Raw genomic sequence first — 13179 nt, forward strand, 5'->3', positions numbered from 1 at the left:
AGTTCATGTCGGTCTTTAAAGTTTTGTGATGTGTGTTCCTGCCTGTACCTGCCTGTTCCTGCATTGATCCTTTGAAGTATTATATTAAATAGATTGTTAATTGTTAATCTTGTCTTTCGTCTCGTCTCGTCCTGCACACAACCCTGACAGAAAGACCGACCCAAAACAGTTCACGGCGTCTTCCCCTGCGTTTCTTTTCCGTTTTTTGAATCAGTGTTTGTTTTATTTTTTTTTTTTCCCTTATGAATATCCCTGCTGTCCGCATCATCCTGCTGGAGCAGGGGAACCGCTCTCTCGAGGACCACATAAGTGACTTTATGTACCTCGCGCCGATGACGCATTACCCGGACCGCTGCCTGTGCACGTTCTTCCGTGCAGGACTTAACATCGCCACTAAAGCGCAGCTGTCCGGGGAGGGTCCTCGAGAGAGCCTCGCCGGTTACATCGAGTGGGTGCTGGTGTCCAGCAGAGCTTCGTTGACCGCGAAGGATGACACCAGCCCCACTTCAGACCCAGAGCCCAGCCAAACATCACCCCGACATGCAGAGTATGAGCCCGCATTCACCGCGGACGGAGAGCCTGAGCCCGGAGCGGCCACAGTATGGACTGCCGATGGGATCAAAACCTCCGACCAAGAGCGTGAGCCGACCTCTACATCTGCGACGGTGGAGTGCTGCGTGGAGCAAGAGAGGGCGGTAGAGAGCCCTGCCCACTGCACCACCACTGGGGGTGAGCTTGAGCAACACTCTGGGGATTTAATAGACTTCTTCTCAGAAACACTGGCCTGCCTGAACTTCCCACCCACCCGCCCTCTTCTGCCTAATCCTGGATCCCCGCTGGTTCCGTCCAGCCATCCTGAATCCCCGCTGGTTCCGTCCAGCCATCCTGAATCTCCGCTGGTCCCGTCCAGCCGTCCTGAATCTCTGCTGGTCCCGTCCAGCCGTCCTGAATCTCTGCTGGTCCCGTCCAGCCGTCCTGAATCTCTGCTGGTCCCGTCCAGCCGTCCTGAATCTCCGCTGGTCCCGTCCAGCCGTCCTGAATCTCCGCTGGTTCCGTCCAGCCGTCCTGAATCTCCGCTGGTTCCGTCCAGCCCTCCTGAGTCTCCGCTGGTTCCGTCCAGTCATCCTGAATCTCCGCTGGTTCCGTCCAGCCTTCCAGAAACCCCGCTGTCACCTGTCAGTCCCCCTGCTCACCCTCAGTCCTCCATCTGTGCAGTGGGCTCGCCGCAGGTCTGCCAGCTTCCATCGGCGTCTCGGCTGGAGGATCCCTCATCTCCACCTCCAGCCTCAGAGTCCAGAACTCCGCCTCGGCCCTCCGACCCTGCGGCTCCACCACGGCTCTCAGCTCCCTCATCTTCAGCGTCGCCCGTCGGCCCACCAGCTCCACCGGGCTTCCTCGTCCCTCCGGCTCCGCCTTGGTCGGTTGTCGTCCCGCCATCGCCTACGGACTCTACTCCTCTGGCTACGCCTCGTCGCTCCATCCCATCGGCTCCGTTGGGCTCCTCCCTCCCCCCGGCTCCACCTCAGTCCTCTGTCGCTCCGGCTCCACCGCGGCCCTCTGGATCTCCGCCTCCGCCTTGGTCGCCAGAGCCTCTGGCTCCGCCTTGGCCCTCCGGATCCTCGGTGTCGCCCAGGATCTTCGGCTCTCCGTCTCCGCCTCGGGCTCATCCTTCACCTGCTCTGCCTCTGTCGGTCGGACCCCTGGAGTCGTCAGCCCATCCTCCACCATGGCTCCTCCCTCCGTCGGCTCCACCATGGATCTTCATGGCTGTGGCCTGGGTCTTGCTCTGTGCCTCCTGCTCCGGGTCCCTCCTGTTTCTTCCCTGGCTCCTCCCACCTTCGTCGCCCCCCTGGACTCTGTTGACTTTGTTTGTTGTCCCCCTCCAGGGGTGCCGTCCTCCGCCAAAGCCTCCTCCCACATGGTTTTTTCGCTCCCCTTCTCTTTTTTTTTTTTTTTTTTTTTTTTTTTTTTTTTTTTTTTTGTTGTTCCCCACGGCGCGAGGACGCGCCTTTTCGGAGGGGGGTGTAATGTCACAGTCCTGTCTGTTCATCTGGTCTCCCCCTGTCATGTTGTCATTTTTGGTTTCACCCTCATCAGCCTGTCATCCCCATCACCTGTGTTTAATTATTAGTCATCTGTGTCACCTGTGTTTAATCATCTAGTCACCCTTTAAAAGTCTGTTTGTATCTTCAGTTCATGTCGGTCTTTAAAGTTTTGTGATGTGTGTTCCTGCCTGTTCCTGCATTGATCCTTTGAAGTATTATATTAAATAGATTGTTAATTGTTAATCTTGTCTTTCGTCTCGTCCTGCACACAACCCTGACATTTATAGCTTGTTTTTTGTTTTTTCCCCATTTTTGTTTCCATCTTCTTGTACTCTTTTTTTTTTTTTTTTTTTTTTTTTTTTTTTTCTTTTTTCCCTTTGTTTTGTCTTGTTTTATTTAGTTTTCTCCCCGGCTGTGTCTCTTTTGCGTGTGTGTGTGTGTATGTGTGTGTGTATATATATATATATATATATATATATATATATATATATATATATATGGTCTCAGCCTATGTCATTAGGTTGCTGTCTATGTATGTTTTATTGTGCTCAATAAAAAGAAGATTAGATAATAGCAGATTTGTCTCATTTTAAATGAACACTAAAAACTTGTATGAAACATTTACTTCAGGCTTTATTTTGGATAAATGTTCAGTGAAATCCTCAAAAAGATTTTTGAATTTGTGCACTTTTTTCAAATATATGTTTTGTCATACTAGCATGTGTATAAGTGTTTTAACCATGTGTGCAACAACTTGTAGTTTGTGCCTTGCACACCTTTTAGTGTAAATATGAAGCAATGACAAACAAATGATTCAACAACTAACACAAACTGAGAAAAAAAACATGATTGTAAAAGGATATTAAACTTTAGTATAGAAATTAGCAAACAGGGTTCAGTTTTCCCATAATTTTAAGCACAGTGTAAATTACTATGCTCTAATGACCACATATCAGACTAATTTATTATTCTTCATATATTTTGTTTGTTTGTAATTAACTTTAACTTATGTAGTGTTTTTTCTTCATTATGTTCCTGAATGACTGCTATGTTATTGATCTATGTAATATGTCATCATCTTTAGGTCATACTGAATAGCTGACTGTATGCAAAAAAAAAAAAAAAAAAAAAAAAAACTTGTTTAGCTGCAGTGTGTAAAAGGAGTGTGGAAAAGATTCTCTGTCTGAGATGAGTCTCTCAGAGAATCAGAGGTAAGATTATTTATTCATTCATTTAAATACTTTTAAACTTTACATTGTAAACAGGGCTTTATAGACAGTTAAACTAAATAACTAACATAGAGTGTTTCTACCATGGACATAGATGTTTTGGGACTATGAATTAATCATTTTATCAGTGCAATTAACTGCTTGAGTAACTGATAATACAAATGACTACAAATTTGGTTTTAAAAAATAGCCAGTAGATAATAAACATTTTAAATCTGAAAAGCAAAAAAACATTATTTACAAAGTTATACACATTTAAAAACATGCTAATTTAGTCATTCCCTCAGCCGTTTTTCTGGGTAATATAACAGTAGAGGGACTGTAGCATTAAAGCATTTTTATTTATTATCTAATGTTTTATTGCAATGTATTAAAAGGTGTCTAAATTTATAATATGTGTCCAGCTCTGTGTCTGTGAAGAGTGACCGGATGTCAAACTTCAGTGAGACAAAAACGTCATCTTCCAAAAGGTATTTAATCTGTTTTACAATATGGCATTAAAGCATTATTTATACACAAGGGTAGTGTGTGATAGAACTTTACTGAATAAAATTTCAAATACATTACACAATATTTGGTGACTATTATTAAAACTTTTTCTGGAGCTTCTTTTAGTAAAACAACTACACAGGCAATCACTAAGAGGCATACATGCACATTCAGCATGGAAAATAAAGATCATATAACCAAACATGAATATATCCATCCGACCATAGTCATAGCAAGTTGAAATGCACAGCTATACTGTATCTAATTATCATTTGCTGCATTAAACCTTTTTAAATTATACTGAAGTAACTCCTCTGTTAAAGATTTATTTCTCTCTCTCTTTCTGCTCTTTATGTCATTAGTGTCAGATCAGGCTCACCTGTATCCAGCTCTGTGTCTGTGAAGAGTGACCTGTCAAAAAATGAACCATTGAACTTCAGTGACAAAAAAACACCATCTGCTAGAAGGTATTTCTGTGTTTCGGATTTTTGGTCACACAGACTGTGTTAGAAAATTTATCAGTGAATGCTTATTATGAAACTTTTTTAGGTCAAATATTTACATAGACTCTGGAATGTTTGTCAGGGTATTTCTGTAATATATGTTCATCATACCTGGAAATGCAGTATTTTGTTCTATTTATTTGCTAACAGGATTCAAAATGAGACATTTGATTTAGACTACCAGGCTCAGGGAAACCACAAGAATTTCAAAGACAATCTCTTAGGGATCTTCGAGGTAAGAAAAATGTTTAATGTTTAGAAATATGTTATTGAACACATAAATGCAATTTAGAAATCGCTTTGACACAATATGGATGTATAATTAGGTTTAAATTAAATCCTTTAATTGAGTCCTGAGTTTTTTTTATTTTTGCTGCAGGATATAGAGACCAAAATAATCAAATTCTTGAAGAATGAGCTTGACAAGTTCAGGAAAATATTACAAAAAGACAACCCACAATACTTTGTGAAGGACTTTAATGAGAATAGGTGTAGTATCAAAGAAGCAGCTCTTGATCTCACACTCTACTTTCTGAGGGAGATAAAACAAGAGGAAGCTGCTGATACTCTAGAAGGTAAGAGACTAATAACCATTTGTCATATTCTCACTTAGGCTCATGACTGCAACCAAATGTTTATAGGACAAAACATATGCATATGTTTTTACATCATAGTTGAGAAAGAGGCAATAATTGATGGAGAATGAATTACAGAAAATAATTACAGAACACTGGTGATGATTCCTGTGTTAGCTGTATAAACTGGAGAGGGCATGGGGGAAAACTGTTTTATGTTCTAGTGTACAGAGATTTGATAGATCTAGAGAAATCTAGTGAGAAGCACTCAAATTCTGCACACAATTCTCTGTTATAAACAGATCAAACAGCACTGACAGAGAAAACCAGAAAGTGTTATTACTAGTAATTCTGGAGCCCTGCTTATGAATGTATTAGACAAAATGGACTGAAACTGTTTTTTTTCCCCTCCTGTTTAGATGATCTCATTTTCATTCATCAGCTAAAATGTAGCCTAAAGAAGAAGTATCAATGTGTGTTTGAAGGAATTGCAAAGCAAGGTGACTCTACACTTCTGAATAACATCTACACAGATCTCTATATTATTCAGGGTTGTAGTGAACAAGTCAATACTGAACATGAGGTAAGACAGATCGAAGTTGCTTCCAGACGTTGTGAATCACAGGAGATACAGGTTGAATGCAAAAAATTGTTTGAAGCACCTGAACAAGACAAGGAGATCCGTACTGTACTGACAAAAGGAGTTGCTGGCATCGGAAAATCAGTCTCTGTGCAAAAGTTTATTCTGGATTGGGCTGAAGGAAAAGAAAATCAGGATATCAACTTCATCTTTCCTCTTCCATTCAGAGAGATGAACTTAATGGATGGAAATAAACAAAGTTTAATGGACCTTATAACTCAGTTTTTCCCAGAAGCAAAAGGACTTAACCTTACAAGAAGAAATAATTTTAAAGTCCTGTTCATCCTTGATGGACTAGATGAATGTCGTCTTCCTCTAAACTTTGAGGGTAATGAGACATGGTCTGATGTATCGTCATTAGTCTCTCTAGATGTTCTCCTGACAAACCTCATCAAGGGAAATCTGCTTTCTTCGGCTCTCATCTGGATCACCACCAGACCAGCAGCTGCCAGTAAGATTCCTCCTGACTGTATCGACCAGCTGACAGAGATCCGAGGATTCAATGATGCACAAAAGGAAGAGTACTTCAAAAAAAGATTCACGGATGGGAATCAGGACAAAGAAATCATTGATCATGTTAAGAAATCAAAGAGTCTCTTTATCATGTGCCACATCCCAGTTTTCTGCTGGATTTCAGCTACTGTTTTCCAAAACATTTTAGAGGAGAAAAGAAATAATGATCTGAAAAACAATGAGGCTGATGACTCCTCCAAAACACTGCAGGAAGCAAATACTGAAGACACTCCCCAAACCCTGACACAAATGTACACACACTTCCTTCGCTTTCAGATCCAGCAGATTCGCCGAAAGTATTGTGGAGAATACACACCAGATGTTTCCTGGGATAAAGATGCCATCCTTTCACTGGGTAAACTGGCATTTCAAGAGCTGGAAAAAAACAACCTGATCTTCTATGACACAGACCTGGAAGCCTGTGGTATTGATGTCTGTAAGGCATCAGTGTATTCAGGCATGTGTACCCAGATCTTTAAGGAGGAAACAGGGATAATTATTGGTTCCATGTACTGTTTTGTTCACTTGAGCATTCAAGAGTTTATTGCAGCCCTTTATGCACATTTCTTTCTAGACAAAAACAAAAAAAGTGTATTTGTTCATGACTCTACAGAACAGGAAAACAAAACTGAAACCATCATTGATTTGCTTAAGACTGCAGTGGACAAGGCTCTTGAGAGTGACAATGGACATCTGGACCTTTTCCTTCGATTTCTTCTCGGTCTGTCACTCCAGTCCAATCGACGACTCTTACGAGGTCTGTTGACACAGCATGACTGCAATGACCAGAGCAACAAGGAAATAGTTCAGTACATCAAGCAAAAATTAGGAGATAATCTGTCTCCAGAGAGATCCATCAATCTGTTCTACTGTCTGAATGAACTGAACGACCAAACTCTGGTGAAAGAAATTCAGAACCACCTTAGTAAAGGAAGTCTCTCATCTGGTGACCTTTCACCTGCCCAGTGGTCTGCTTTGGCTTTTGTGTTGCTGACATCAGGGGAGGAGCTGGAGGAGTTTGAGCTTCAGAAATTCAAGAAATCAGATGAGTGTCTAATTAGACTGTCAGCAGTGATCAGAACCTCCAAAAGAGCTCTGTAAGTCATTTAATACACAAGTTTCGCTTTAATTTGAAATGTGCGGTTATCTTCATTGCTTTATAGTGATTCTTTAACATACTTTACATATATGATTAATGCTACATTTTTTTCCTATATCCTTATCTTTTCTTCTTTTTTTATGATTACATGGGAATTAAAGTTTAAAGCTAATTGTTTATGGCTTATTAATAGTGTCACTTTTACATTTATGTAGCAGTGTTAATTTTGACAGCAAATTTTGATTTAGTTTTAGTCATGGTCTTTTGACAACAGTGCCATTTAGTTTAAGTCATGTTTTAGTCATCTGAATGTAGATTGAGTGTAGTTTTAAGTTTTTAGTCGACTAAATATATAGTAGATTTAGTTGACTAAGATTTTATGGGTTTTAATGCATTAATTAAGCATCCTAAATTTACAAATTCCCAATATATATTGCTGGAGAAAACCTCTTAATATGAATGATAATATGACATTATGCAATATAGACACAGATTTAACTGCTGTGAAACACAGCATGTCTTTATTTATCTTAAAATTAAATAAAAGCAATAATTTAGCTGTTGTCTCTTTAAGACCGAATGGACAGATCAAATTTACTGATGCACATTGCAATATTTTACAAACTGTTTGTTTCACTAAGACATAACCAAGTGTGTTTACATGAATACTCGCCAAAATGAAAAATTTGACATCTTTTTGTATGTATTTGTCAGTTCAAGTGCAATAAGATACAAACGAGGAATTAATTCAGTACTTGTGTACTCTCTGAGAGGCAATTTCTATGTTTGCGCTCAGAAAATCAGACATGTGACAAGTTGTCACACTTTTTCAAATTTGTCATATGTCTGCTTTTACTCCCAGACCTCAACTTTTTTTTATGCTTAATGAGATGTTCCACAAGTGTATGCAAACTTGTGTCTCAGCGGGTAGATAAGTGCATTACAGTTCAAATCTGTGCATCTGCGCTCCCAACCATGCAGAGTTTGTCCTATATCGTCATTCCTGACATTGTATTTTATTTGTACATGAATATGTCAAAATATTTTCATCATATGTTTGTCACACAGAACATTTTCATCAGTGAAAAAAAAATGTTTGACGAAAACTTTGCTTTATAGAGTGAAGTTAGCAGAGGATGAATCAGTTAACAGCCAACATTATACAACACATTAGTTCATAGTTATTTTCACTAACTTTAAACAAAACTTACTATGTTCAAATAATTAAACCCTCAGAATCTCCTCTTTAAACACTTATCAAGCAACTCATTGTTATTAAAGCTATCGTTTGTAATAAACAATTTTTATTCAAACAAGGAATGTTAGTGTAGCTCACTCTTATTACTGTATATTTACTTTTCATGTAAATTAATAGGACAATATTTAATATTTGTATATTAAAAATGTATTGTATATGTTCCTTCTAATACTGTGATGTGATTTATTTCCCATGCAGACTAAATGATTGCAATTTAACTGACAAAAGCTGCCCAGCTCTTGCTACACTTCTTGGATCAGATACCAGCCTGAAAGAGCTAAACATGAACAATAATAATCTGCGGGATTCAGGAGTGAAGAAAATCTGTACTGGACTGAAGATGGTAAAGTGTGAATTGGAGATACTAAGGTAAGTTGTCTGGCAACAGATCTTTTAGGTATATTTATATATTATTTGGCTATAACTAAATACACCAGATTAATTTCCTGTTTTACCATTTCCTTTGTTAAAAAAAAATATGGGCAGTGTGCAAATGCTGGATTTAAATATTTTTTAATTTGCCTGATTTTTTCTAACTTTTATTATCAAGGTGTTAAAAAGCACAATTTCTAAATAATTGCTAACAGCAACTAGCTACCAATGATTAAAGAGCCATTAAAACCAGACTACATATTTCAAACCAGACTATCTCACACACTGTGTAGGAGGGAATGATGGAGACGTAGATCAAAGGAACAGAGTTTATTATAATCCAGCACACGTAAAAGACACGTATCACATGTATGACACATGTATAAGATGATGTAGACACGACAGAAACAGAATCACAGACTAGGACTTAAATTCATGGGGTAACGAGCTTAAATACAAGACACACCTGGATAACATGAACACAATCAAACAAGGTAGAAACTGGGTCACAGAACACGCTGGGAGGAAAAACAAAACAGGTCCATATTTCTGACATATCGCCCCCTCTTGGAGGGCATATCCTCGCACGATAGAAACAACTGAGGGAGAGATGGGAGGGAACTTGGGAAGAGGTCAGACACACAGAAGTCCATGGAGGAGACAATGGGGGAGGAGCTAGGATGGACCAGACGGAGACAAGAGGGACTTGGAGCAGAAGGAGCCAGGCGGGACCCAGGCCACAGCCATAATGGCGACCCATAGTGGAGCCGACGGAAGGAGGAGCCATGGAGGAGGATGGGCTGACAACTGCAGGGGACCAACTGATGGCAGCGGAGCAGGTGGCGGGGGAGCCTGAGGCGGAAACAGAGAGGACTGGACTCGGGCATGGCACTGATGGAGACTGGCAGACCCACAGTGAGCCCACAACACAGATGGTGGGCTGAGGGTGAGCAGAGGCGCTGCCAGATGACAGCGGAGACGGAGGCAGGAGTGGGTGGGTATTTGACCCTGGGAACAGAAGCCCTCTCCAGGCTGGATTCTCTCTGCGTTAGACTTGGAAACAAAGGAGGGAGAATAGTGGGCAGATCAGCATAGAGGTCCATAGTCAAAACTATTTTAACATCCAACTGTCCCAGATAAACTAATAGCTCACCCTTAGCCATGGTGCAGTGGGCAGAGCTCCTCTCACCAATCTCACTGTCAACAGCTTCATCCCTTGAGGCGGGCATTGTAGCCAGCTCATGCACCTGGACTGATGTCACTTGCAGCTCCTGGTCCGCAGTGATCCACTGCTCTGTCGCTCCATGCGGCGATGGCACACCATTTGTGGCAAGCTCTGGCTCTCTGTCGATGGTGGGCTTGGGCTTATGCTTCTCACAGTGGAGAAATAAATATCCGGCGCAGAGTGCTTTGTCCGGATAGCTGATAAGACAAGCGAGGGCAAGGAACAATCTGGTATGGTCTATGAGCGATCTTTCCCCCTGCTCCAGCAGGAGGAGGAGGTAACCAGGACGTGTAAAGGGGTCGAAGGGATTTATAAAGGGAAAAATAGAAAAAAACACACTGTGTCATAGGAAACGATGAGACATAGCTCAAAGGAACAGAGTTTATTATAATCCAGCTCACAGAGTAATCCACACTTGGAACGGCAAAGTCACACGTATAGACGATGTAGACCGACAGAGACAGAATGCACAGACTAGGACTTAATACATGGGGTAACAAGCTTAAAGACAAGACACATCTGGATAACATGAACACAATCAAAGGAGAATCTGGGTCACGGAGCACGTTGGGAGGTGAAATACAACAAAACAGGACGATAATCATGACAGAGAAAAAGTATAATGTTCAGAGTGTCATTAGAACAGACTGGATCTTGTAAGGATATATAATTTCAACAGTGCTACATGTATAAAATGGGCAAAGAGCAAAAGTTTGAGATGATTGCTTGTAGAGTAGGACTGCAACAACACTGTAAAAAATTATAATAATTAATAATAACTAATTAAATAATTTTCTAAAAGTTTTTTTTAACTTAATATAATTTGTTAACCCGCTGCCTTAACATTTTTAGTTAACTTGAAATTTTAAGTTAATTTTAAAAGTAAATTTTAATTCAAGTGACAACTGGAATATATTAGTTGACTAAACTAAACAATTTAAGGCAGTGTCAATGGCACTTTCAATGGCTTCATCCCTTGAGGCGGGCATTGTAGCCATCTCAAGTTAAAACAGCTATTATTTATTTATTTATTTACATTTTTTTAAATCTACATCTGAATCAGCAACATTGTCATACCCCCTGTGATACCAATGGGCCTGCTCCACATGCAGCTCCAGCAGTACTGGCTAAAAGCCTGTGTTTTTTCCTACACCTGGCACTGACTAAACATTTCCGTTGATTTCTAATAAATTAAATTTCTATGTGCCTTGTTTTGCCTCCACAGTTATTTATCAGTTTTTGCAACTAATGTTCAATATATTTGTAAAAAAGAATGAAATCTAATTAACCTTTTGGATTATTAAGGTAAGTTTTAGAATAACAGTGATTATTTTTTATTTCTGTCCTAGACTTTCAAACTGCAGTATCACAGAAGATGGTTACAAAGCTCTGGCTTCAGCTTTGAAATCGAATTCTTTACACCTGATAGAGCTAGATCTCTCAGGAAATGATCCAGGGCAAGCAGGAGTGGAGCAGCTCACTGAAGTACTACAGAATGGATGCTGCAAATTAAAGATACTCAGGTGATAAATGTCTTCAAAAATATCTACAGATATAAAAAAATAGCTACAGATATTTGAAACTTGTACAGTTCGATTGACAGGAAAATAAATCTACTGCAATTCAAAATGTTCATTAGTTCAACACAAGTTTTAAGACATAATGCATAGAATTGCATTAACAAATTCTAAAATTAAATAAAAAATTAATATATTAAGACAAAATAGTAAGACAATATGATAATATGAGTAATATTTTGGGAATAAAAAAAAACTGAACTTGGTTAAGGTATTTAACTGACAAAAGAATTTGGTAAAAATGCAGTTTATCATTATGTACAATGTATAATCAGCTATTACAGCTCTGCATAATCTGGGCATCCGAGCTGTCAGACTTGATATATTACTCTAAGCCTCCTAATGGATTGCCCAAAGATGATTCACACTATGCTGATATCCAAACTCTTGGAGGGCATTGTATGTCAACACAGTATCAATATAATATCATTTTGTTTGTTTATGCAGCAGATCTGATTTATGTCAATCAAATTTGGTGCATATCACATTAAAATGTAATTTGCACAATTCACATTAAAATATAAATATATATTACTGTTTCTGTAAAAGATGGTAAACATATTTATTGTTTGTATTTAACCAATGTATTATATGCATTTAGTTTCATGATGTAATTTCTCTTGTAGGCTAAATAATTGTAACTTAACAGACAAAAGCTGTTCAGCTCTGGCTACAGTTCTTGAATCAGAAACCAATCTGAAAGAGCTGAACATGGACAATAATAATCTGCAGAATTCAGGAGTGATTCATCTCTGTACTGGACTGAAAAATATGAAGTGCAAATTGGAGATATTGAGGTAAGTTGTGTGACAACAGACATTGACTTCAAAATGACAGTTTTCATTTGGTGGCAGATTACAGGGTTGTAAAAATGATTCCAGAAAGATGGTGGCATCATTATGATATTTTTTTACACAGAGATTGCATTATATGCCAGTGGTGACTGTTCAGAAATGAAGTATTTCATGAAGTATTTATTTTTATTTGCATTTTTTATTTTTATTTTTTTTAAAGAAACTTTCCTTTTAGCAGTTTCATTTTTTAAGAGCCTACATGATTCAGTTCCAGCAATATTGCAATTTCAATATGGCTCCAGGAATAAATTGTTAAACATTTTCAGTTGTCAAAAACCAAATGTGAATCACATTGCGTACAGATGATACATTTTACCCTTTACCTTAAAAAATGAATGTCTGACAAACAAATAATGTTGAAAGTAGAGATGTATCTTGTTTCCCACTATCAAAAAAGCTGCATTTAACCTGTCTTGAGTGCCATGCATCTTACTTTTTCAAAGTTTGTGTGTCTGTAACTCAATAAGTATTAAATTTTATCTTAATATCATTTTAGATTTGGGTCCCTAATAAACATTTCTTTTTGAATCTTCATCTTCAAGGCCCTATATAGTTCAGTCCCAAATATTAGAGTTCTCAATGTGACTCACTGTTGGATATTACTATTTTCAATGGCTGAAAACCAAATGTTGGTCACTTTGCATACAGCTGATACTTATTGTTTTTAAAGAGCAAAGTCTGAAGAACAAATAACGTTGAAAGTAGAATTAATGATTGTTTCCCTCTAGCAAAACAGTTGAATATAACTTTTACTAACTGACCTTCTCAAAAAGACCATTACACAGCTGCAGCTTATACAA

At 39.0% G+C, this 13179-nt stretch overlaps 1 protein-coding gene across 1 annotated transcript in view; it reads left to right on the plus strand.

The window, feature by feature from the left end:
- Positions 1–242: 242 nt before the first annotated feature.
- The window catches only part of LOC141338008 (uncharacterized), a 45297-nt gene continuing 32360 nt past the window's right edge, over positions 243–13179 (plus strand). Inside the window, exons 1-9 of the mRNA XM_073843580.1 lie at positions 243–417; positions 3672–3744; positions 4126–4230; positions 4417–4501; positions 4646–4841; positions 5261–7091; positions 8550–8720; positions 11298–11471; positions 12152–12322. Coding sequence (XP_073699681.1) covers positions 243–417; positions 3672–3744; positions 4126–4230; positions 4417–4501; positions 4646–4841; positions 5261–7091; positions 8550–8720; positions 11298–11471; positions 12152–12322 — 2981 coding nt within the window. The remainder of the gene's footprint in view (positions 418–3671; positions 3745–4125; positions 4231–4416; positions 4502–4645; positions 4842–5260; positions 7092–8549; positions 8721–11297; positions 11472–12151; positions 12323–13179) is intronic.

This window comes from Garra rufa, chromosome 7 (assembly GCF_049309525.1).
Source record: "Garra rufa chromosome 7, GarRuf1.0, whole genome shotgun sequence".
Taxonomy (NCBI): Eukaryota; Metazoa; Chordata; class Actinopteri; order Cypriniformes; family Cyprinidae; genus Garra; species Garra rufa.